General features: G+C 37.0%; 1 protein-coding gene across 1 annotated transcript; it reads left to right on the top strand.

Moving 5' to 3' along the window:
• Positions 1–2,901: 2,901 nt before the first annotated feature.
• CEP43 (centrosomal protein 43) lies at positions 2,902–26,484 on the top strand. Its single transcript, XM_079298640.1, has 12 exons — positions 2,902–3,191; positions 10,769–10,822; positions 12,700–12,754; positions 13,369–13,457; positions 15,402–15,536; positions 17,112–17,195; positions 18,610–18,827; positions 21,404–21,513; positions 22,080–22,148; positions 22,881–22,920; positions 23,591–23,684; positions 24,142–26,484. The coding sequence occupies exons 1-12, from the start codon at positions 3,105–3,107 to the stop codon at positions 24,214–24,216; spliced, it is 1,110 nt and encodes a 369-aa protein (XP_079154766.1). The 5' UTR covers positions 2,902–3,104; the 3' UTR covers positions 24,217–26,484.
• The last annotated feature ends 335 nt before the right edge of the window (positions 26,485–26,819 follow it).

Genomic DNA, 26,819 nt, shown 5'->3' with positions numbered 1-26,819 from the left:
CTGCCCCGGCACCGGCACCGGCACCTGCCGGGGACAGCACCGACTGGGGCCAGTACCCCGCTGCCTCCCTGGAGCATCCCCGGAACATCCTCCCGGGAGCATCCCCGCGGCACCGCCGAGCAGGCCCTTGTGAGCGCGGGCAAGAAGGGAGCGCCGGGCTGCGAGGGAGTAATTTATGTGGATGGCTCATCCTGCTGTTTTGGTTGGTTCTTCAGCATATTCAAGGATTTAGTTATGTTAGTTTCATACTGCGCGGCAAAGAGAGTGCGATGGGGACTCTAAACAGGAGACTACTGATTAATGCAAGCCCAGGAGCTGATACAGGGGTCTGTGGCGTGCTCCTCCAAATAGAGAAGTTTGAAATGGTAACAACTCGGGTTTGGAAGAAGTAGGAAGTTTCTGAGGAAGGAGCCCCAAGGGATGAGTCAGGACTTGGCTCCGTGTTTTCTCAGCGGTATGTTAAGCTATGAAACATATTCTGACCCCTCTTTCTCTGCTGATGCATGAGTCATAAATACAAAGTGTGATTATTAATTACCATTACATAGGTTTGAACTACAGGGGTATGTTACAACCATCCTACATTAATGCACTTAAGAAATATGTGGGCAGATCTGCTTCCACAAGCAAAACAACATTTGTTTTAAACAGATTAATTACAGTATTTGTAATAAGGTTTTTGTTCAATATCTCAGTTATACTAACTGGTAAAATAATTTTAATTATGTTTACGCATTTACATCGTAGGAAGGACGATGAGGAAAAACTAATCTTTGCCTACCTTTTTGTGGAAACGTGGAAATATGCTGGATGGAATGGATAATCTATCTCTTGTCTAAGAGGTATCAAAAGTTTCAGAAATTTTCTCGAAGAGTCACAAAGAGTGAAGCTTTCCCGATCCTTGTGAGCAGTGCGGATCGTCCATCGTGTCACATGAAGGACATCCGGGCTCCATGTGGCACTGAGGTCTTTGTCACTGCCCATTAAATCAGTAGATAAGCACGCCGAGCTGTTCTCTCGGACTGATTTTTCCTTTTATCTTTGCAGGCTGGGGGTGAGAACACTGTGCTGAACTGCACATGCTCCCCAGCCTGCAGTCATGTGCTCCAGTGCTAATCTTGTTTGAGGTGCAGCAGGGATTTGTCTCTGACGGTGCCAGATTAACACCTTGCACTTTGTGATAACCGAGCCCAAGTTTCTCATTGCGGTGGTCACAAAGAGATCCAAAGCTACTCAGAAGTAGTGTAGGCTTTTAATATATTAGGACAAAGAAGCCACATTTTTATGTTACAGTATGAAATAGTGCATGTTAATGGAGGCTGTTATTTAAAAGAATGTTTTTGTGAAATATGCAAAGATAGACAATGGACAGCTATACAGGATAACTATCTCTTTAAGAATTTCTATTTATCTGTCATGATCTTTTGTTTCTCTATTGTCTTTTATCTCCTGATCACTGCCTATTAGCACTCATGATTATTTGAAAAAATTACGAAATGTCAAAATATTTGAAAAGTTTATTTTAAATGTAATGAAAATTACAGTCTCTTCAAAAAATTCTGAAGAGATGTGGCAGTACCCTAGATTTCTATATGCTTATGTGCTGTAATGTGTGACCTGAAAAAAACCCAACACAAAATGAGTTGAAACACTTCAAAATAATACATTTTTCCACCTTTCAGCAGTTTACATTAGGATTTAAGAATCAAGATAGAGACTTTAAATTTTTTCCTCCCTAACACAATGTGTTGTTTTGCTTTGATTATTCCCATTGCATAAATAGAACAAACAAATACAGCTAGACTTTATTCCTAAATGTGTGGTATTGAAACATTTACAGTACTCCGAGCAGATGTACACATTTTCAAATATATGTATATTCTCATCTCCTAATTTTAAGTCAATAAACATGGTCCACGGTTTATTTTGAAAGCTTAAATTTGATTTAAATTCTGTTAATAGCCTGTAGCTATGTGTTTCTAGGATTTCCACAGAGTTGGCTTGAGAATTACATACATTCAAAATGGAAACATTTCCTTCAAACGTGAGTCAGTTTGAGGTGGTGCACTGCAATAGGACACTAGACTGTGCTTTGCTGCCCTCAAGCTGATGGATATTTAGCTCTATAATAATCTGCTGTTTTGCAGAGCTCAGAAAATGTTATCTGAAGAATGGATTCAAAATATTCTACATATATTTTAAAGCTGGAAGGAACTGTTTATGAAATGCTAAATGAATCTTACAAATTATAAACTATCTTCTAAGTCTAATGATTTGTCTTCTTCTTCTCTATCTTTCCTTTATCAATTATTTAGTCAGGTGGGTTTTGTCTTTCCATTAAGTTTAGAGATCTAATAAAAGTAACTGTAGCCCCAGGCATTATGTTTCTCCATTTGCTATTTGTTTCTGACAGGGTTTCGAAAAATTAAATGGAAAGAATTGTTGTCTTAAGTGGTTAAGTACAGTGTTGTGGGTTTACTTTAACACAGTTTTGTACTGAAGTGAAAGACTGGAAATATTTCCGAACTACAGGATTCCAAAATGCAACACGATATTCTTCGGGCAGCTGTGGGAAAGGGCGTGGGGCTCCAGCAGTACCTCCCATGTGTTCAGCAGAAGTGGGGTGATGGACACCTGTCCTCACAGGCTTGGCAAGTCTATAGAGCATCCCTGGACAGTCGGTGCGCGTGTTTTATAGCCAGCCTCCCGCAGCGCCCTGCTTCGCTCCCTGGGAACATTCCCAACTTACGAAATTATTGGTCATTGTTGGACTTGTCTTCAAGAAAAGTTATAAGCACTTCAGCGGGTCTGAGGAGCCGTTCCGCTCTCCAGTTCAGCCGTTACCGCCGCCCCCGCTTTGAACTTCCCGCCCGCCGCCCGCGCTGCGCGTTCGCCGCCGCAGTTTCCAGGCTCAGCGGGCGGCAAAAGCGCCTGGCGGCCGCGGCCTCTGTGCGTCCCCTCTCGGGGCGGCGCTGCGGGCGGCCACCGGTCCGGTCCGCCCCGCTCCCTCGGGTGCGCCCCAGGCTGCTGCCGCCGGCGGCGGCGAATCTGCCGGGCCGGTCCCGCCGCTAGCGCGGTTTGGGCGGTTGTCAGGGAGAAGCAAGATGGCCGCGGCGGCGGAGGAGGACACGGAGCTGCGGGACCTGCTGGTGCAGACGCTGGAGAGCAGCGGGGTGCTCAATAAGATTAAGGTGGGCGAAGAAGAGCCTCCCGCCGGCGGGGAGCGTTGGCCGGCGCTGGCGGCGCCTCGTGGGCGGACCGAGGCTGCGTCCCCTCTCGCTCCCGCTCGCAGCCGGCGCTCCCGGCTGGAGCGCTCCCTCGGCGGCGCGGCCTGGCGGCGGCGCCCGCTTTCCCGCGGTGCTGCCCGGCCGCCCGTGCAGCTGGGGCCAGGGCCCGGGCCTGGCCGTGGCACGGCGCCGCCCGCGGCCGCGGGAGTTGCGGATCCCCGGGCGGGCGGAGCGCGGGCCCGGCTGTGCGCGGTGGCTCTCGGCTCCCCGCTCTGGGGGACTGCCTGGGAGCAGCGGGCAGCGGCGCGGGGCCGGACGGGGTCGGTGAAGTGAGTCCCTGCTTCGCTACGGAAAGCCCTTACGGAAAATTTCCAGCGGGAGTTGTGGGTCGCTATTTGAGCACTTGTTCTTCTTGAGTGTGGGTTGCATCAGTTGTGCCTTGAGGGCTTGCCAAGTCTGGAAACTCTTTGGGCGTGCTACCCGCTTGCAGGGAGCAAATAGCGCTATGTTAAGAAAATATACGGGAGATGGAGTGCACACTGCTGATGAGTCTGTGGTGCAGCCTGAGCTTATGTCAGAAAGGGCAGGAAAATTGGCTCCTTGGATTCTTGTTCAAATTAAAAGCTTCCAGGAATAATTATTGTGTATGATAGAGAGCAACACAGATATGGAATTCTAAAAATAAATGGGTTTCCTTCAAGGCCAGAGGAGACATGAAGTGTAGCTTTCATATCAGGGATGGTGGTGTTTATCCACAGTGCTCTGATTTAAGTCTCCAGAGGTGGATGGTCATTGCTGATATTTCAAGAACAGTTCAACAACTGAAGTGATTTATAGAAGTGAGAGCATCTTTGTGTATGTACTTTCAAGTTTGCTGTATTTTGAACTAGTCACACTTTTCAGCAAAATAATGTTCAAAACCATGTTGTTCATCCCTTTCAGGTTGATGATCCTTATGTATGTTCTGTAAGTGAATGAAGATTCTAACTCAAGTAATTGTGTTCTGAGTAGTGAGACTTGTCTAATAGATGTCAGAGAGTCCTTTTGGGCTACCTGTTAACCATTCACATACTGTTTAATGCTGCAAGTATGGTGATAGTAAAATTGTAATTTTTATAAAGCATAGCAAGGCAGCTGGGTCACATTGAGCTCATGAACTGTGTTTCTTAATTCCCCCCTTGTGTAGTATGTAAATTTTCATACTATAGTTGCCAGTCCATTGAGTTTTATGTGAATAAATTTATTGCAGTTCAGTATTCTATAATGCTTTAAGTGTGCAGTATCCAATGCTGTGTAAGGTGCCATTACTGCAAATTAGCAAATGACTTAGAAAAATACAAAATGCAGCCTCCTTGAGACTGATTATGTCTCTCTTTAATAAAAGGCATTACTGTTGAATAACTGGTATGCTTATGACTAAGGCTTTTGACTGGAGGAGCTCATGGTGGTTTTTTCTTAGCTGTAAACTTAATTGGTATGTGAGTTTGATGAGTGTTGATTGGTAGTGTTAATGACTTACAGGTTTTGTTCTGCTGTTACCTGACAAAAAAACCTGTTGCTGGAAGAATTAAGCTGGAACAGGGCCTCTTAAACTGACATCTTTTAATTGAAATTCGATTACACCATCCATTTAAAAAGTTGTACTCATCTTTTTATTAAAATTAATTAAACTTGATTTTGTTTAATAGGGTTTATCTATTATGTATCAATATTTTTTATTATGTGGTAAAACTGAACATTTGCATGTTATCGAAACTGATGCTTATTTCATGCTTTAGAATGAACACTGACCACTTTTCAAGATGGATGAGGATAGAAAGCTACAATAAAGTATTTGTGATTCATTGAAGTAGCTACATTAAAGAGAAAAATACGTGGTCAATGTGTAACTGCATTGGTATAAAGCACTGGAAGGATTAGAATTCAAGGGGAATTATTTTAGCAGATAGAATGTATCAGTCACACATTTTGTGACATAATGAGAGTAATTTAGAAAGAAACTTATTGTCATAATTTAGTTCTCTACTAAAACCTGATTTTATAATGGCTTGCAATTTATTAGTTTATTCTTATTTTGAGATTAATTTCTTGGGTGCATTGGTGTTGATGTAAATTATTCAGCTGAAAGAATGTTACTTGTATGACATTTTTAAAATTTGTTAATGATTTTTGTATTTGTCTTAAAGTTTGAACACTGGAGTAATTAATAAAGTAATATTGAGAAAACTGGAAGTTGTATAAATGTATAAAATTGCTGCTTGCAGTTGAGAATTTCCTGTAATCTCTATACTGCAATATATATGTGTACATATACACACATACATAAATATATGTATATAGTACAGATGTATACTATATATAGTTTGTCATTCATTGGAACAGGTCTGATGAATAAAGCTGCTTTCTAATGAATTCTGTAAACAGACAATATAACTGTAGATACTTGTATTTCAGTGAAAATTATCACTGTTTCTATGTGATAATGTACAAATAGGGTGTTCTGTCTTGAAGAGAATGTGATCCTTCTCCTAGGGAAGCTGTCATCATCTGAGCAAGAGGAGCCATTACGCTTCTTGTGCGTTTCTTTGTTATTTTGTTTTGGTTTCTATATTTTAATCTCTGGCTTTGCAATAGTTTATGTTACCTGAATTTTCCATCTTCTCTGCAGCTTGCTGTTACTACAGTTACATACACAAGGGGGTTATCATCACTAATGTCATATACCTAGTAAAGCTTTTTGGCCAGGTGCTACTGCTGATTTCTTACTAATCTGCTTCAAAACCCAGACAGCTGAGGTACGGGCAAGTGATGTGATGTTAGAGAGGATAAAAGTACTATTTTTTAATATAAGCATGTGCACAAGTCAGTTAAATTGTCCTGTTTACTTTTGCATTTTCAATCCATGTGAGTAATGAGCAGTGCTTTTAAATATCTTAGGATTATTAACTGTCATGACGAACATGCTGTGCACTGCAGTGTAACCTCTTGTTTTCTGCATTTTGTGATATATTTGTTTTGAAGCAGTTCATACCAGAAAATCAACTTAATTCTTGGATTCAAGGAGAAGATTTTTTTTTGTAGCATCTATTTTTTTTGTTATAAAGTAAATAAAATATAACACATTTTAATTATTTCAAATAAACTAACTGAAATTCAACATTTAAATGTCAAAATGGTCCTCATTGTTTTCTCAGCGAGGAGTCTGACTGGTTCCACTCCTAGTTCAGGACTTCATTTGTGTCTAAAGGATTATGTGTGCACAATCAGTCCTTTATGTCACTTAGCTAAGATTCCGAAGTTTAGCAGACAGTGGGGCAGAGCATACCCACCACATGCTCAAGGATGGGAGCCTTTACAGATTTTGCAGATGGAAATCACAAAAAAGGTACTGCTGAGTAGTGTTGGTAAAGATGTTGCTGGTTATGGTTTGACACCAGCCTTGGATTTGTGATGCATATAGACTGGTAGAGGTGTTTATCAAAAAGTGTGTGTTCAGCTGCTGAAGTGGGTTGAGAAGAGTGGTAGCATATGCATTTGGGAGGCTTAAATTTGTGTTATAGTTTCTCTCTTGAAAAAAGAAGCCCAGGACTTCCTCTGCAAAAGCTGCTGAACTCTAAGGGTTTGTAGAAATGTTGAGAGATGCACGAAGCAGACAGCAAGGCTCTGTTAGCTCACACTCAATGTCATACTCAGCTGTTCTTTAGGTACAAAGCAGTTTATGATGCTAAAGCACTTAAAGTGAGCTTAAAGTACTTTTTTACCTAGTATTCCTCAGCATTTGGAGATCAGTGTTGGAAAACCATTGTTCATTCATATGAAATACTGCCCCAGGAACAGAAAGTATGAATAAAGTTTGATAGGAAAATATTGTTTTGATGAGATCTTTTTTGGAAGGTGTTGGGATATTGGGATTGAAGGTGAGTTATGTAGCTGTACAAAGGAGACAGAATGCAAACAGCAAGACACATCCAGTGCTTATTATAAGAAATCATCTTGGCCACTGGTGTGCCTACATCCTTTGAGGTGTAGACATATGTTTGAAGTTTGCAAATATTTTCCCGTTGGAAAACATTGTCACTAGTTTTGTCTTAGGAAAATCAGATCTCTTGTTTAAGTCCTGGACAAATCTATTCTAGCACAATCAAAGACAAATACTACCAAAAACACCCCCAGAAATTCCATGGACGTGCTAAACATTACATATTTTGGAGTCTGCAAGTGGAAGGTAGTAACAGAGTAGAGGTCCTGAATGGTCTCTGTTTTATCCTTTTATTTTTCATCCAGTATCTGCTATGTAAGATGCTGTGGATGGCTTTAGAAGCATACTGCTAAATCAAGCCCATAACCTTTTTAATGGAGGTGCTTGTTGTCTTCCTATTAAAAGCATATTTCTGAACTAGATTGACATTTTTTGAGATGCTGCCCAAAATGTATATTTGGGGAGCTCTCCTGATAGTAAGAAGTGTTATCCTCCTTTCCAGAGAACTGCAGATTAAGGGAGCTGTTTTCATGGACAGTACTTAGGGTACATGCAAAAGGGTCTCTATTTGGAATAGGGTTTGCTTATCCAGGCTCTAAAGAGGGATACTGTAGTTCAGTGCAGAAAACATGCTTTTTTCACAGACTACAATTTCTGATTTATAATACAGCAACAGTCAGTAAAAACCAGTGCTGTCTGATGAGCTGTAAATGCCCGGGAGGAAAATAGAAAATTTAATTTTGTTTCAAAACACTGGCCCATACATTTTTCTAACACAGACAGTGTTTGTCATATGCAATGATAGCCTTACTTGTTTTAGCCAAGTTCAGTGAAACCAAATTGCTGTTTCATTGACATGAGCTCTTGCCTGATAAAACTCCTTAAGGATAGAAGAGAATGGATATCTTTCATAGTATGAGAAAGAAGTGTGTAGGCTTGATGGATATAAGAGTGATAGACATTTACTCATCAACATCTGTCTCTGTTGACATAGTCCTGTTTTCTTGAAGAATTAGAAAGAATATGGGTTGGGAATTAGAATACCGAGCTTTGGTCTGCTTTACTACTGGATGGTGAATAAAATTATTCACAGTCTATTTGGATTATGTTGAACACTGCTAGTAGAATGGCAGTGTGGAACAGGGAGGTATGGAGAATGACAAGAGCAGATTGTAACAATGTATGAAACACCTCTTGGGCTGGTGCCAAAAATTGCTAGGACAAAGAAAATACAACCTGTTCATACCATTAAAAAAAGAAGTATGAGAAGAACACTGTAAGTGGATTATTAATCTCTGTAGTTATATAAACTTTTGTATCTGTTGGTGGGAGCAAATTGCTGTGGCCATACCTGATGATGGTGATCTGAATCTCTGGTGTTCAAATTCTCTATGAATGGCCTCAGGTCCTGAAAAGCCTCTATGACATTGTCCATCCTACTGGTGTAATATGATTCATTTTGTTGTAGAGTGATTATTTCTTTGGCCTCACATTTTTTATTGTTGCTTTTTACTTTCTTCTGCATGAAATTGAGAATTACTGCTTTAACCTCACACAAATTCTAGTCTATGGTTCTTTGTCTAAATTTACTGAGATATTTTTAGAATATTGTGTTATGGTTGAGAGGTACCCACCTCAAAGGATGAAGGTCAGTGTGTTGCAGTAGTGTAAACTTTCCTTGTGGGGATAGTACAGGAATGTGTAACTTCAAACATTGCTGGCAGGATGGGAGGGTCGATTGAAGGGCGGTGTATCTGTGAAACAGCTTTAGGGTGGTGTTCTAGATGATGCAGGTAAGATAAAGGGAGGTGTAAATACCAGTGGTGTTGCCTTCTGGTGGTCAGCTCCTGACCCAAAGTTTATTGATTGGACACTAAAGCAATTAAAGGTGAACCAGCTATTCATGGGGAATGGGAACATCTGAGAGATATTGACTATGTGTCATTAAATAAATAGGAAAAGGAAAAAAGGCATCTCCATTAATAATTAAAAGCTGTTGGATTGGACATAGAGGAGTGGATCAGGCAAACAATCCCAGTTAGGTGAAAAAAAAAGTGGCAGTTTGATATTGTTCCAGAGTCTCAGAACGGGTCAGACTGTGGATTAGCTAATGTACTGGCAATTTGTTTTAGACAACTTTATTCTCCAGTCCTATGATCCAGACCCTTAAGGGGCTTTGCCCCTACCCACAGGCATTGACTGGTGTGTTTTGTTTTGAACAGTTGTAACAGCCAGTCAGGAATGCTTTGTTATTTTTGTTATCCTCTTATGTAAATATGTTTGGTTTCTGTAGCCTGAGTGACAAAGAAAGCCTTGTAACTGTTTCAGATTTATGTTAGTGAGGTAAGACTAAGTAAGTTATTAGCTGTTGGTTGCAAAGTTATATGAAAACTGATTTTGTAAGAATAATATTTAAGTTAATGGGGTATGTAAAAGGTCTCACCAATTGACAGCTATACCCCAACACCTGAAAAAGATAAGAATAATAAATAAATTAATTACTTATAAGAGGATTTTCTGATTGAATGCTGTATCCCAGCAACTGAAAAACTGTGATTGCAGTGTCAGTATGACTATTGCATATAATTGTTATAAGCATTTTACTCTTCTTTTGGTGAGAAAACCTTTTAGCTTTTTTGCATTATATTTTGTCTTTCAATTAGGTGTCCAGAGAGGAATTTGCTTAAAAAAAGTATTTGTTTTTCCCATGAAGGGTGTTTGGGTTGTTTGGTTTGGTTGTGTTTTTGTGGTTGTTTTTTGTTTGTTTGTTTGTTTGTTTGTTTGGGTTGTTCTTTTTTTGTTGTTGGTTGGTTGGTTTGGGTTTTTTTTTGCTTTGTTGGGGTTTTTGGTGGGTGGGTATTTGCTTTTGGTTATTTTTTTTTTTGAGGGGGGACCAGTTACTTCATGTTTAGTTACTTCTTGTAAAATATATATGAGAAAAAAGCTGCACAAGGCTTAAGGTTCAATATTCAAAGTCCTTAGAAGAATCCTGACTCTTTATAATAATATTTTTGGAATCAGCAAGGTAAACTATTACTCTCAGGAGTATTTGAATGACTGTGATCATGTTCTTTTTCCTGGAGAAATTCTGGGGTTTTGAGTGTCATCTGACAAGAAATCATAGCAATTTGTATGTCTTAATGTTTAGTTTCTAATGGGTTATTTCAGCCTACTTGTTTGTGTTTCCTGAATGAATTGTAAATTAAGGGTGGGTGTTCTGGAACTGCCTGAAAGAGATGGATGTTTAACTCTCAGAAGAAACTAATAGGAGATAATTTAGGTACTTTGGAATCTTTTTATGTGCAAAGAAATAATTTAGGAAGTCTTGTATCAAATTATGCTGCCCCCTGCCTTGTTCTCAGACAGGAAACTTATTTGTCTGCCTCAAGTAACATTGCCTGTAATCTTAAGTGTTTTAATTGCACTGATACAAACTACAGTCCATGCCAAATTGCTTGAGGAGAAACAAATAGCTGTAAAGCTACTTGCTAGCTCTTTGCATCCTATTTGCTTAGGAAAAGAAGTGCTTGTATAAATGCTGTTTTGTTTTTTTATTTGGCAGGCAGAGTTACGAGCAGCTGTGTTTTTGGCATTAGAAGAACAAGAGAAAGTAGAGGTAAGAGACCCTTAAAAAATAAATCAGAAAAAACATCCTTTGTGTAGAATTAAATATAATAGCTTTAATACTTTCTGTTTGTGAAATGCAACAAGATAAAAAGATGTATTTCTGCATAAGATCCATAAAGGACACCAAACAGGACCATCAGGGTGTTTCCTGATGTTTAAAAATAGGAATTGTTAAGTAAATTATTATTTTAAGTGTCTGTCTCTGCTGGGTTTATATGGCTTCTGTCCAGTTGACCAGAATAGCTAAATATTTTCTCTATCAAATACATCTCTTAAAAAGATATCTACTTGACTGATCAGGATTTTATGAAATTGGAATAATGTCTTTTGAAATTGAAAACATTACTTTGGGATGCTTTGACAATTTCAAAAGCAGTTTAGTCCAGTAAAATGCCAATGCTAATGTTTATGGTATTTCCCATAAGAATGTTGTAGGTCTGCTTCAGAATAATTTCCTTTAACACTTAAGGATGAGTTCTCAATAAAGAGATGGATTACGTACTGATACTTTGGCAATATATTAATATTAGGGGAATGAGATATTTATTCATGATTGTGTAACAGTACTGCTGTGGTATACAGATACCAGTTTTGTGGCCTCTTCTACTGCCAACTTTGCTTCGTTTCCTCTGTTTCCATTTTCTAGAATTGGGGAATACAGTGCTGTATGTCCAGCCTCTTTGCTTCAAAAGGGGAGGAATGGAAAACTGTTCTGTTCCTCTCCTGGTTAAATGATTTTTCTTTCTGGAAAAAATACTTAACTGAAACAGGCAATATTGGAATATTAGTAAGGATATAGTTAGTAGTTATTCTAATATATGAGATTCCATATTCCAGATATTTAACATAAGGTAACTGAAGAAGATGAGGTGGAAGAGTGATACAGAAGAGCAGTGCCATCTCCTTATGGGAAGATTTATAGGAAGGATATTGTAGAGCACCCAGAGAATAACCTCCCACACTACCTGGGGAGTAGTAGCAATGTTCAAGTAACGTTAAGAGAGATTTGCTACAATACATTTCAGCTCAACATTTCTCAAAGAGCTTGCATGTATCATGATATTTTAAATTTACACTGTTGACACTGGTGGCATATAAATACCACTATTCTAAATTCTTAAATATTAAGCAAGATTTTCTTTTTTCCAGTAGCACTTTCTTGTCTATTATCATTTGCAAGTGTAGTAATAAATACCTATATCTGATCTTTTCCTTACCCAGGATATCCATTCCATCTAAGGAATGACATTTAGAATTTGTTTTAAAAAATCCAAAATGATTTTGACAATCCCAGACATAACATATTGATTTGTTTAAAAATTTAAAATTTAAAGTTTAAAAATTGAAGAGGGCAAATCTAACAAGGGAGAAAAAAAAAATCATAATGTCTTTGAATGTCTTTTGTTTTAATTAATAGAAGATTAATATTGATTTGTGTTCTAATAATTAGCATGGTCCACATTTTGCAGATTTGTAAATTTCCATTTAGTAGGAGGTTGGTCTGAATTGCCTTAAACTTTGGACTATAGTAGAGGAACAACTTGGGAAGTTATCTGCTTAGCTTACCTCTTTAGTCATTAGATAAATATCTGTATGCTATGAAGAATTTTGTAGAAATTACTTTAGCTCTGAAACAAATCTAATTAAATTAAAATTTATTTATTTGCCTAAATAAATTTATTGCTATATAGCTTTTACTTACACTTGTAGAATTCACACAAAAGTAGATTTTTAAGAAGTGAATTGCACAGGCAGGGTGTCATTGTGCAGCAGAGTACACCAAAACACCAGCTTGCTGTGGTTTTCAGGTTCTTGCTAGTGCATGTAGATGACATTAATTGCTGTTTGACTTTTGCTTTTTGACAGAACAAAGCACCTCTGGTAAATGAAAGCTTGAAGAGTTTTTTAGGTACAAAGGATGGTAAGTTCTTTGTTTAGTATATACTTTGCAAGATAATAAAAATAAGAGACACAGGATTAAATCTTTGTATCTTATTAACGGTGCAGTTTCCATTACATTAAATATACTTTTGTTCCTTTCAGATGTCCTAATTACTACTCATTCAGAATAGAATTCAACCTATAATTTTTAAAGTTAATATTGCTGAAGTTGTATTTTTAATTAAGGTGATTAAGGCATTGAAGTTAATATTTGTCAATGCCTTATGGTTGTGCTAACTCAGAGACATTCTAAACCAGTAGAAACAGTAACCTGTGAAAACTAAGAGTAGAGGTACAGGAGTGAGTGCACACATATGACAAATGTCAAAATTGACATCTGAATAGTTAAAAAAAAGGCTGCACATGACTTTTATAAGCAGTCTGTAATATTCTTGCAATATGACTGGCTTAAATGATTTTGATATGACAGCCAAGCTCAAGATTAGGGAGTTGGTATACAAACTTGAGGTGGTAGTTTGCTGAATGTCTGACTGTCCATACTGTGAAGCCGTATGTGCTGATGTTAATGTTAAATCATTGAAATGAGATTTCTTTCTGTCTGGTGTATTTTAACTCTTCTCATTTTCTTTTCAGGCCGCTTAGTAGCAGGTCTTGTTGCAGAATTTCTACGGTTTTTCAATCTGGATTTTACTTTAGCTGTTTTTCAGCCTGAATCAAGCACAGTAAGATATACTGGTTTTGTTTATATGCAGTGCTCACTGTTTGAAGTGCATGACAGTGAATGCAGAAGCTATGGCAGATTTGTTTAAACCACTTACTTGTTTTTATTAAAAATATTTTTTAATATTTTGTCTGTAATAGGTACTAAGTGTCATGAAAATACATTTTTCAGGAAAGTGGGCTAATGTGAATATTTCTCTTTATCAAAATCAGTGCTAGATAATTTAATTTTGAATTAACAAGCTGCTAATTTTTGCAGAAGCGTATAATAGTATATGAATCCTGCACACCCCTGCAAAATTTTTTGCCACTAACTTTACTATGTTATATTATGAAATTAGTATTGTTACATGAAAATTAAAATCATGTCAGTCATCTACTCTGAGAGAAATGTCAGTGGCACAAAGGACTTTGGGCAGATATACTTGACAAAAAGCGTTTGAATAGAATAGTTCATTTGGGAGGGACTTACAGTGATTATGTGGCCCAAGTGATTGCTTTAAGGCTTTAGAGGGTTTTGTCATCTTTGTCCCTTTGTCTCTTTTTATGATATGAAGGTTTTAATAATAATTTTGTGTTTGAAGCAGTTTCATTTTGCTGCAAAATTTCTCATTAAATCTCAAGTATTTTTATTTTTGTTTGAAGTCAGTTTATATAGTTAATATATTAAAAATCCAGTTTTTTTTCAAATCACTCAATTAGTTGACTTCTATTTCTCAGAACCTTATGTTTCATTTTAGTGGCTTATTCAAAGAAAATCCCATATGACTTTGTTCTTTGCCAAATATCCTTAGCCAAATTAGTTGCTAATTTATTACTAGAACACATCTGTACGAAGATTCATGTTCATGCTGTCAAATAGAAACAAATGAAAACAGCCAACTTCATGTTGTGTTGCCACTCACTCTTAGGAGCTGTGCTTCATTTGCATTGTAAAGGCATCTTATGCTCTTTGAAACACCCCATTCTGTTTTCCAGTAAATGTGTCCATTTCACCTATTGCAGAGCATAAAGGAAATTTGCCAAAGTTAAGTGAGCTGGCCAAGACTGCTGTGTATGGTGCTGAGAGATTTGACTTTGTCTATCTCTACTGGCTCTGTCTCTGAGCAGTTACTTGTACTGTCTCTTTATCCAGTGTGCTTGACTAGTGGTGGCTCACTTCAGTGTTTGCTTGACCTATGTTCTGATAAGAAGTGTCACTATATGATCATAAGAGATCCAGATGAACTGGTGCCCTTTGCAGTGTTGCCATCTGGGTTTGTGTTAACTGACATGGGTTTGCTGTAGAAATCTGCTTTTCCTATAGTGTGAAGTTCAGTTTGAAAAAGTGTTGTTGGGGTTCTTTTGTGGAGTTTTTTGGATGATACTGAATTGCTTTCTTTCCTTTTTCTGTCCAAACCCATGGTTTTTTTAATGTGAAACAGAGACTGAGAGTAAATGTTAACCTATGCAAATGTAGTTCTCTGTGCACAGGAATGGCAACTCCCCATCATGCATGAATTTTCTGGGACCACTGGTTGAGTGTCCTTGGATCCACTTTTAAATGTGATAGGCTAAAGTAATTTGGCCATATAAATTTGTAAATCCCAAAGCATGGTAATGATGGCGTCTTGCATATTTAAAATAACTTTGCATGATCTGTGACAAGTTCAGGTACAGATCAGGAGTAAATTATGCAATAGATGGTATCTAACAGAGGTGTAGGCATGGCACTTAGGGACATGGTGTAGTGGTGGACTTGATGATCTTAAGGGTCTTGTCCAACCTGAATGATTCTATGATTTTATTACTTTAGTCCACCAATAGCAAGACATGATAAATAATCACTGTTTAGTTCAGGTAGAGCTGTGTTAAATGAGAATTTTCTTACATTGCAAAATTTATCTTATTTTCTGACAGTTATTTCAATGTTGTGATTCTTGTTTTTTTTTCTGTTGTCCCCCCAGCTAAATGGCCTCGATGGTCGAGAAAACTTAGCTCGAGATTTGGGAATTACAGAAGCAGAAGGTGTTGTGGGTGGTCCCCTGTTGTTGGAGGTTGTTAGGAAGTGTCAGCAGAAAAAGACTTTAGGTGGTGGAGAAGTAAGTAACAATAACTTGAAATTTCTTTCTTTATAATTCTTTTTTAATTCTTTTTAATGATGAGAAATAAACTGAAATTACGAATGCTTGGCTATTTTTGTACTATTATACTGTTTCAGGTCTTTATTATATTATGCCTTCAACTTAATTAGAGAGATAAGAGATAAACCTTATCACTATTACTTTTAATACCACCTTAGGACTCTTCATTAATATCCTACTACAGCCTAGTAGCATAGTGTGACATCTAGATAAATGACACAGAACACTGTGTCACTTGTTTTCTAATTTTTGGTGTGGTTTGATAACACTTTTACCTGTACCTGTTTTCCTTGGCATACTTCTAATTTTAATATGACCTGAAAAGCCTCTAATGAGTTTTGTCAAAAGCTTTAAAACTCCACTGGAAACATATGTACTTAAAATTACATATATCAAAGTATTGAACAACTTGGAGGCAATGACAGCAGTATTTGAATGGAATAGATACTTAATATGTTGATTAAGTGGATTAAAACCCAACCAATAGCATTTGATTGTGACTTGAAAGAAAGTTCTCTACACCCAGGATGCATTCAGTGTCCTAAAGAAAGCTAAAATTCAGGAGTAGTTGTCATAGACTTCTAACATAGCAATTTTTTGTCACATGAAATGGATGTTTCCTTTAACCCTTGCATTTCCTTGTGTTTGATTAGTCTGGGAATGCCCCAGGAAAGCCAAGACCCTTGTGGCTGGCCAGACTGTTAGTGTCCTGTTATGGTGACTCCATTGAGCAGTCCACTGTATTGGAGGGTGTTTAACTGACTTGCTGAGGGACACGTGCCAGCAGTGTATTGGTGTCAAATCCCATAGTGCAATTTAGAAAGGAGAGTCCCTCCTGGATCTCCTCACTCTCTGTTTTCCATACCAGCCATAGCATGTGACTGTAACTTCACAGTTTTCTCCAGTTCTACCCTCAGGTGTCTTCTCAGTGTCAAGGTTTGTATACTGTCCAAGTGAGAGGAGGGTAGCCTTATTTCTTGTTGGATGCAATTATCATAGGATCATCAATATTGAAAAAGACCTTTAAGGTCATCCAGTTCAAGCATCAGCATAGCACCATCACTGTAACTCCTAACCCACAGCACCCAGCACCAAATCCAGATGCCTCTTGAACACCTCCAAGGATGTTCACCACTCCTGCACCCCTCTGGGCAGCCTGTTCCAATGACTGACCACCATGACAATGAAACATCTTTTTCTGATACATTATCTGAATCCCCCTGTCTCATCATAAGGCATTTCCTCTAGACCTCTCACCACAGGCACAGTAGAAGAGACTATATCCCACCTCACTACAACCCCTGAGCCTCCTCTTTTCTAGACCAGCTGCCTCAACCATTCCTCTTAGGACATGTTTTCTAGATCCTTCATGGATCTCACTGCCCTTCTCTGGACATGCTCCAGCACCTCAATATCTTTTCTTAAGTGAGGGGTCTAAAACTGAAAGCAGTAGTCAAGATGCAACCTCACCAGTGCTTTTTTAATACAAAATTAAATATAAGTTTTGGTAAGTGCTTATTTGAAACTTCTTAGGTGGCTCCAGTTCTAGGTGACAGCCAGTGCCCCACATCAAAATCATCTGATGGGCGGTCAAGTGCACACTCTATACCAAATAAGGTAAGATTAAATGCAATGAAAAGCTTTATAACATACATGAGATGAGTAAAAGTGAGAACTGCAGGTATGACAGCATTCACTTAAATGTTCTGCAATTTCAAAATATTTATTCCACTCAGCAAAACTTTCATACATGGTTCCAAGCAAAGATGAACTGTTGTGCTTATACTTTTCCGGCATGACACAATACAAGGCCCAGAACAGAAAAGTAGTCTATCTTTTGTTATAGCCTTAAATTTCAAAAACAATTCTGTTCCTCTAGGATAGGAAATAAAAATATTTTTATTACTGCCACTTGTGGGTTTAAGTGTTTTTTCCTGCCCTAGAAAAACTGAGCTACTGCCAGCGATTCAATGTGATTCTGTGACTGAGATAAAATAACCTTGGTATGAAAAAGACCTGCCAAGGTAATTTTAACTTTGATGGCCTTTAGTTTGAAAATTTGGCTTCAACCTTCTGAGTGAAAGTTAATGACTGATGGAAAAAATACTTCAGACAGTACAACCTTCATATATATTGGCTGGATTAAATAATATTTTTTGTTTTGTTTCAAAACTGTACTGCTGTTAGTTTGTAGAAAGGAAGCTAATGTAATAAATCTTTTACTGGCTTAATTTTAGTAAGTCTAGGAGAAAGTAAAAATAGCAGTACTCCTTGCTAGGTAATAATATAAAAACATTTTTCTTTCTCAGCACCTTGATTATCAAGGTAAATTAGAATATTGTTATTGGCCACAAAGCCATGCTAAGTTGCAGCTTGAGTTGTGTGACTTTTGTTAAAGGTTGCACATGGAATTGTCCTTACATTCTAGACTGTAGGTCTAAGCCATAAGCATGGGAAGAAGATTGAAAGTTATGTACTTTAAAAGTCTTGGCTTTTGTCATTTTTGGTTTTAGTATTTGAGAGAATGTGTCAGTAACTCCAGTTTCCTTATGCTTATTACTTTAAAACCTAATACTGTATTGCAGAGATTACCATTTAATATGGAATTTAGAATAATTTTCGTGGGTTTAAATTGATTGCTTTTGAAGGCAATGGCTATAACTAAGAACCTTTGTAGAGATGTTGCAAAATAAATAAAGTGTAAGAATCAGTCTGTCTGCCAGGTTTCTTTATTTGATAATAAAGATATTTTTAAATGGTTTGTTTTTGTAATAGAAGTGATATAGATAGCATAGCAATGCACAGGATGGAATAAAATATTCTAATAACAGTAACAATAAATAACACTTTCTAAAGTGAAAAAACAACTTTTTTTGTGTGATTCTTGATTATACTAATGAACTTAAATCCTGAAAAGTACTAGTAATGTTTTAAAAAGTGATGCTAGGTGTATGTTAATGTGTTGTGCATTTATGTATACACTTAGTGTATTACTTGACACGAATGCTTACTGCAGTCTTTATCTTTCAAGGCTGCTGAAAACACTCAGAGTGATACAAGTGTCTCATCAGGGGAAGCAAGCAAAAGAAGTATTCATCTTCTGCCTAATGAAATAAAACTAGATCCTCAACTAGAAAACAAAGACTTGAATACCAAAGAAAAAAGTGATCCAATTGTGGATGAAGATGATGTAGAGGGAGATTCTTTCTTTGATGACCCTGTACCCAAACCAGAAAGAACTTACAGCTGGTAGGTAACATGGATGTTCTTCTTAATACATGGTTTGTTTTGTCCACTGTATGCTTGCAGACCTTTGAGAGCTATTATTTATTTCATTATTTGCTTTTGTAAGTGTTCAGCTCTGTAACATTTTGTTTCCAAAATATTAATGTCTCTGGTTTTGTTGTATTCCATGATTCTGTTCCGTTCCATTCCATTCACAGTGTCCTCTGGGATCTCTTGGATGTACCATGAATGGAAGAACCTGCACTTTAAGGTGCATCAGTTAGGGTATCTAGTGTCCCAGCCTGTTTCTTTGGTGGAATGGACAGGTATGAGGCACAGACATCGGCATTTCTTCTTGCAACAGAGCTTCAGTGGTGATCTGTGCTGAAGGAAGTGGATAGTGATAGGGACAGTGCATTAAATATCAGTATGTCTTTGTAAGGAATACAAAAAACACTCTAAACTGGCTCCACAGACTGTAATAATATGGAAAGTTTTGTTATGGCTGAGGATTTTCTCTCCTCATTGCAACACCTTTTATGTTTTCAGTGAAGTGTTGTTAGTTCTGCATGTGCCAATTTTGCAGATGCATCCAAAGCACATTTTTTAATTGTTCATCTGTGGAGTCTGATGACTGAAAAATGCCATTTGGAGCAAGAACTAGTGACTGAACTATACAGCAGTTTTGTTATAAAACTGAAAAACCTATCTTGTGTTGTTATGTTGAGTTGCTTTGAAGCTTAGCTTAGATACCACAGTATTGAACAATGCTTCAGAATCATTTCTTGCTGATCTTCTGCTGTACTCAAGTGGTCAGAGAATTGCACTGGCTTAACAGACATTAAGAAGGAGTTGCAGAATCATTTGTAAGTCAGTTTGACAGTTGGCTTTTCCCCCCAGCTATGCTGACAGTGGGCAGAGCAGCATAAGCTTTTTTTGCATTACTGCTACAGTAGATGTTTAGTCTTAGAGGAGGATCCTTCTGGTAGAGCACAAAGTAATCATGCCAGGTAAACCAGGTCTCTCCAGTAAATTAGTGGACTGTTTGTGAAAGATTATTTATAATACAGCTTTTGTTGGATGGTTTTTGTTGGAGTAGACAGTTTTTTTTTCCTCAAAGAGCAGTGATTGTACTCTGGAAAATATTGTGTGTTACAGCTAATGCTACCTTCTTTTCTCATTTTCTTATTGCTAATATCAAGATTAAAACTGCATCTAAGTGCATTTACTCCTTTTTACCCAAGAGCTCATTTAACTAGCCTTTAACCAAAATAACCATTGTAGCAGGTAGTCTAAATGATAAGTTGGGTAAATTAGAAAAGTCTGTAAAAACTTCTGCATGATAATAATATTTACAAATTTCTTATTTTTTGGGCATTTTCATATGACAGCAGGGGAAATTTTCTTTGAAACTCAGGTTTCTTCTAAAAGACAATCCAAGAAAGAAGGATTTTTTTTCCTAGTAGAGAAACTCCCTACAGAAAAAGTTGCTTCTGGATTATGTGTGGTTATGTGTCTGTAGAAGAGTCACAGTCCCCGAGTAGTATTTTGTAGCACATAATGTTACTGTGATGCAGCTATTCTAATAACATCCCATAATAAGGTTTTCTTCTAGCCTGTTTACAAATGAGCTAGAAGCTACTTGTAGCTGACCTATGTGTGCTGAATTGATCATTTTTATCTTCCAAACAACACCTAGAGAGCAAAAAACCCCTATATTGTTCAGTTAGAATCCCCTTTGTGGGATCCCAAGGGATAAAAAAGTAGGATAGCTGCCAGCATTGTTTTCTTTGCAAAAATGTATTTTCCTTATGGAAATCTTGCCTGTTCATTTAAGAAGGGTTCAGAGCAAGCAGTTGCTAAAGACACTGTGAGAGATCATGCAGCCACTCGTTATCTCTAGGTCTCTAACCCATTGTTCAAAATTTTGAATTTAATGTGTGATGTTACACATGATATTTTGGTGATCTAGATATAATGAATGATTCAAATGATGTCCATTATTAATAGAAATGGAATCAAAATAGGAAACAGTTCTGGCAATAACTGAATGTGAAAATCTTGGTCTCTTGTGTGTTTTTTCATCCTTTACTTGCAAGTAGGATTTGAGCTAGGTAGTAGCCAAATAAACTTTAACATGTGGTGAGATCTGTCTTCCTATAACCAAGAGGTTTTCATTCTGTGAACTGACTGCTCTTAGAATTAATAACTTCATCAGATGTAATCTCTTTAAGATGCAAAACAAACTGATTTTTATCTGAATCTTTTTTTTCTTTTGGCTGCATTTACATGTGGGGATGATGAAAGGTCCCTAGACATAAATAGTGATGCTGATGAAGGTGCTCTGTCTGTGAGAGAAGACAGACAGAAGTCTTTGCATGGGTGAGAAAGTGGCTTTCTCAGTCAATGTTGTGGTTGTCACTTGTTGTCACTTGAACTGCCTACTGCTTTTAAGGTTGCAGTGTGAATAGTCCTTTTCCCTTGCTCTTTTTTGCTGTATTATTGCTGTTATAGTTTAATGACAATTTAGTAGCAGAAAAAAATCCTAGTGATGCATATTTTACAGGTCTGTGGAGTACTTATTTATTTGGTTTTTACAGGAAAACTGAGGCTAATAAAGCAGGAGGTCTAGCATCCCTTTCTGATGCACCGGCTCTAAAAAGTGGGTTAAGCTCCCTGACTGGTGCACCTCTGCTAAAGGAGTCTGATAGTAAGTTTCATTTATCTTTGTGTTTTATGATTGTAGGAGTTATTTCTGTAATGAAATGAATGAGCTACAGGTTCAGAGGGTGTGGCCCCCTTCTGGTTGTAATGTGCTTTACAGTAGTGCTTTCTTAGTGAATTATGGCATATTGGTTAGGATATATTGTGCTATCACTGGGGCTTTTTATGCTTTGGAGCATGAAATACTTATCTATGTCACTTCTTTTGTGTGTGTATATAAAGCAGTAGATAATTCTACTGCTCAGTTTTAAACTAAAATTGACTTATTCCTTTATATTTTCTTAAAGCATTTGTACAAGTTCTTTAGAGGTATTTGTTTTCATTTTGTAAATCTCTGAGTAATGGGAGATTATTGCTGTTTACTCCTCAAATTTTTAAATGTTATCAGAGTTCAAGGGTGAAATTATAATATGATATTGCCATACTACACTATAAAAGTACATTAGGTTGCTATAAAACAACGTTTCTTATAAATAGTTGGTTTGTTTGTGTAAGTGGGATCTTACTGATGAGTGAAAGTCAAATTTCTGATATAAGTGCTTTTGTTTACAGATCTGGATAGAAACTCTGTTTTAAAAGACCTGCGGTTGGTGAATGCAAAGCTGGGATCACTAGAATTAGGCAAGTAACTGCTAAACATGAGGAAGTTCTGATATTTTTGCTTGGCCATAACTGATAAATTCTGGCCCAGCTTTTTAAAGGAATCTGAGAAACTCAAATACACATATTGAACCAAAATCTTCAGCTTTAACTTAACGTTATTCTATTTAACATAGATTGAGAAGCTTAATGTTAAAAGCAAGGTGTGATCTAAAGAAATACAGAAAAGTGAAAACTGGTGTCTTGTGGGTTAATATTTTACACACGGAGCAAAAATTTGATTCATTCTGTGCATGCTTTTGTTAACACCAAGTGATGAATTTTGTTGTTGAGATTTCTATGAAAAGAGCAGGTTTATATTTTTGGTAAAAGATAGCCTGATAAGTATTACTGATTTTCAGGGGCACTTTTACTTGCCCTCCACACCTTTGAAAATTGCTTTTCTTTTGGTGCAATATGAAGAAAGTGTGATGAATTCTCTCAAAATAGAGCTATCGGGTATTTAAGTTTTGTATTCAGCAGTGCAGCTAACTTCCTGAAAATGTATGTTCAGTTTTGAAGCAGTTTATGTTAATAATACTGAGATTAAATAATGACAAACATAACTCGCCTTTCTAATCAGTGTAAGTAATTTAATCTCCTCCCACTTTTGCTGGTTATCAAACCATGTATATTGGTGCAGAAATAGACTGGGATTTTTGAGTTTCCTGAAGCGAAAACTTGTTTGATTAATAAATTTTAAATCTTATTTAGGAAATGAAGATGATGATGAATATGCTGATGACTTCAACAGGTAAGAAAAGGATCATACCTCAGTAGGGTAGTATGTTTTGCTGTATAAGCATATCCAATAGCATATTTGAATTATTTCATAGTATGGCAGTCACTATCACTGGGATCTGTCAGTGTTTCTGAACTCCTGTAAACTTCAGTTTGCTATTTGAATAGATTTGTTTACTGATTAAAAAAGCATCCAAATCTTTTTTGTTTTTATTTTTGTATAGGAATAATGAGTTCCTTAAAAACTGCTGCTAACTTCAGCATGATACCCTGTTGGGTTTTTTGGGGAAGGGGTTTGAGGCTTGGTTTTTTACTGAACCATGCACTTAATAATGTTTTAGCAATTAATACAATTAGTAAATAATTATGTTGTATACTGAGGTGGTCAACTGAAAAATAAAGCATCGTGAGTAGTCAGCAATAAATATTTAGCATCCTCATACTTATTATGTGAAGCTACTGGTGTTGTAAATTGTATGATCAGGGCCTAAATGTTTCTCAGTATTTATTATAGCTTCATTTAGGTAGAAAACCTTTAGTTTTAAGGAGTTTTAAGTAACTTCACATCTAACTTGCTAGGAAGTGCAATTCCAGTAAAATGTCAGATAAAAAGTAAATTATATTTAAATGGATATTTGATAAGTATGTCTTATTTCTGTGCTTATGGTTTTCTTTCTCTTTAGTACAAGTCATCGCTCAGAAAAAAGTGACATCAGTATTGGTGAAGAAATAGATGAAATTTCTGTGGGAACAGAAGAGTCAAATGCCAGTGATAAAGTATGATTATTTTTAAATTGTTGTTGTTCTTTATTTTCTTCTGATCTTGTCTTGACTTTGTCTCCAATCTTCTGTGAAGTAATGTGCTGTTACCCTTAGTTCCTAGGTTGTATGTTAAGGTTCTATTATTTGTTACATTCGGTTTTTACACCTAATATCTTTGCTCAGTTAGGTGCTATATTGATTAACAAAATCACAACAAAACAAAAAGCCTTCAATGGTTTTTTGGTAGCACAATTCACTGTGTTTTTCTAGTTGTATAACATTTTTTTGAAGCTGGTTCAGTGCCCAACATAGAAAGGTTTACCCCAGTATCTCAAGATCTGTCTGAGTACCTCCTAAAAGATTGTGTAATCTCACTGGAAGAGCTTGATGCCCAAAGGTATATGTAGGAATGCATGATACAATACATATTGTTTTTGTGATTTCTGAGTTTGCAATTTTATTTATTTTCTAGCTCGAAAGCATCACACAGGACCTTACCATTTCTCAGTTAAGCGACGTTGCAGATTATCTAGAAGATGTGGCATAAAATTGGACAGCTAAAATCTTTCATTGTGCTGGACAAGAAGACTGCTGTGGACTATTAATTTCAGACAATCACCTTTTGCTGGAATGTCCACTCCCTATTTGTGCCTTGTGTTTCAGAGACTGTAGGTGAAGAAGGTTTTAAATACTCTTAACAAGAACTAAATGAAATAGTGTGTTCCCATTTGAGTCTGATACCAGAATTACTTTCTTCATTTGGTTCAGCCAAACCTTTCACAGCAGGAGGTGGATTTTCCAAGCAGAATGTCCATTGCTGGCAGTGGACATAATGAAAATCAGTTGGTAAGAGAACATCGAGAAGAGGCATGAGGCTTTATAGTGAACTTGCACTGTTATTTTAACAGTCAGGTTTTTTTAAAGATAACCAAAGCAAGAACCTTCAAAGGTAGTGGTTCAACTCGCACTTCTTCTAACACAATCTTGCCAAGTCAGCATGTAGTACATATTTATGGTAACTCTAGCCACAATACCTAATTACTCCAGACTTACTTGAAATTGCTCTTTTACAGACTCTTCTGAAAGTTGGACTTTACCTTTTTTAAAGGCATATTGAATTGAGAGTGTCTAAACTCTTAAACCTAAATTTAGCTATATTTAGGAGCTAAATTTAGCCCTAGTCTTAACTCAGAATATTCTTGTTTAAATATGTTTGTCATACCATTGATGTTAAGACCTAAGCTGTTTTTATATATGATAATTTCATCAATGTTATCTGTTGTTACATCACGAAAAGTAATTTCGTAAGGATCCACAAATCAGTAACTAAATCATATGGGTAAGTTTTTAGCAGTGTGTAATGCTTAGTGGAGCTTTTATTTTTGAGGGTTCTTCATGTGCTGTAAGATCACTTTCATTCTTGAAAATATTTTAAGTAAAAATGAGCGTCAAAACGTGAAACTACTAAACTTCTGCTTTTCAGATTCTGACTGCTGTACAAAGTTCAATGCAAATATTTAAAAATACCATACTGAAGATATTATGGACACTAAGTTCCAGCTAAGAGTGAATTATTGTATTTTCATGATGCTCTTGTAGAACAGGGTCAGTCATGGCAAGGTTGACAGTTCTTCAACAATACTGTTGCAAGTGGCACTGCTGCAATGTGTAGGTCATGGACATTTGTAATACTGAAACAAAACTTCAAAATGTGCACTTTCTGAACATTGTGAACACATCTGGAAAATAGACATGTAAGTGAATATAAATAATTTTATTTTAACCTATTTTTTCTTTTTTAGGATTTGTAATTTTCAGGAACACTGTTGGCCTGTCATCAGTAGTCAGCACAGTGGAAGTAGTATGCTAAACAAAAACCATTGGTTAAGCATATAAAGCTGCTACTAGCTCTGGAGGCTGACTTAAATATTTTTTTGCACTGGGCCAGCAGGCCTGGAGCAGTGCTGGGAAGTTACATAAATGACATGACATAAATCATTACTTAAATGATTTCAGAGGAGACAGCAAAAGTGTGCCTTTTATTTATGTGCACCCCAAAAATAGCCAGCAAAAAAGCATCAGAGTATTTAGTCATAGTGTTAACTTTTAACTTTGTGCCATATTGTAGCAGCTGGACACAGAGAAGAATTTTTTTCACCCCAAAAAGTCAATGTGCCAAAACTTCAAATAGGAGCAATGTTGTAACATATGATATAGCCTGTATAAAAAATTCATTTAAGGGTAGGGGAACCTGTGCCTCAAGATACTGTGTATGGAAAAATTTGGATTGGACTTCTTTTCCCCCTTTTTTTTCCTTTTTTTCTTTTTTTTTTTTTTTTTTTTTTTTTTTTTTGTCTTAAGAAGAGCATCAGCATGTCTGAAGGAAATAAAATTCCACCTGAACAGTTATTTTCTGGCATTCATTTTTAAGGTGTATGGAATAATGCAGAGGCAGTGTTGTTTGCTTTCTCACATGCCTTGGGAAACCATGATCCATTACTGGTTAGGTGTAGGATATGTGGCAATTTGTCATACCAAAAGAAACCAAAAGTTTATTATATTAAAATATTTGTAATTGCATTTGAAGATGTGGCCTTTTCATTAAGTAATTAGATATTTTAAGTGTTAACATGACTTGTGTTAACAGCCAAGTATTGTTCTCTTACCTTGGGAATTAATTGGAGACCTTGCACTTTGGCTCTAATTGAAGGAAATACCAAAAAGTGGTACGTCTCCATGCTGTTCCTCCTGTGAGCTTTTACTGAATTGTGTATAATAATTCAAATTGTATAATAAAGCTGTTGTGCTGGCTAAATCGTGTCTTGAGATTTGTTGAACCAGAAATCCTAACATTTAGATAAATTAAGGAAGCTCTGTGGGATTTGAGGGGTTTTTATGAAAAATGATTTTTTTTTTGTAGTCCAGTCTGCAATTGAGAATCTTTTTAAGCCCAAAGGATCTTGCAATTCCTGATGATGAATCTGGGTAAGACTTGCCAGAATTACATTAAGTGGTATCAGCCCAAGTTTTCAGATGGTTTATGATTCAACAATGAAAAGAAGCCAAACAATCTCGATTGGCAAAATTTTGCCTTGTTTGCCCTTGTTGTCCAAGCTCTCTTGAATGCCTTTTCACTGTATATTTCAAACC

This window comes from Erithacus rubecula, assembly GCF_903797595.1.
Source record: "Erithacus rubecula genome assembly, chromosome: 2".
NCBI lineage: Eukaryota > Metazoa > Chordata > Aves > Passeriformes > Muscicapidae > Erithacus > Erithacus rubecula.
The sequence above is the reverse complement of the archived record's forward strand: the minus strand, read 5'-3'. Positions and strand labels throughout refer to the sequence as shown.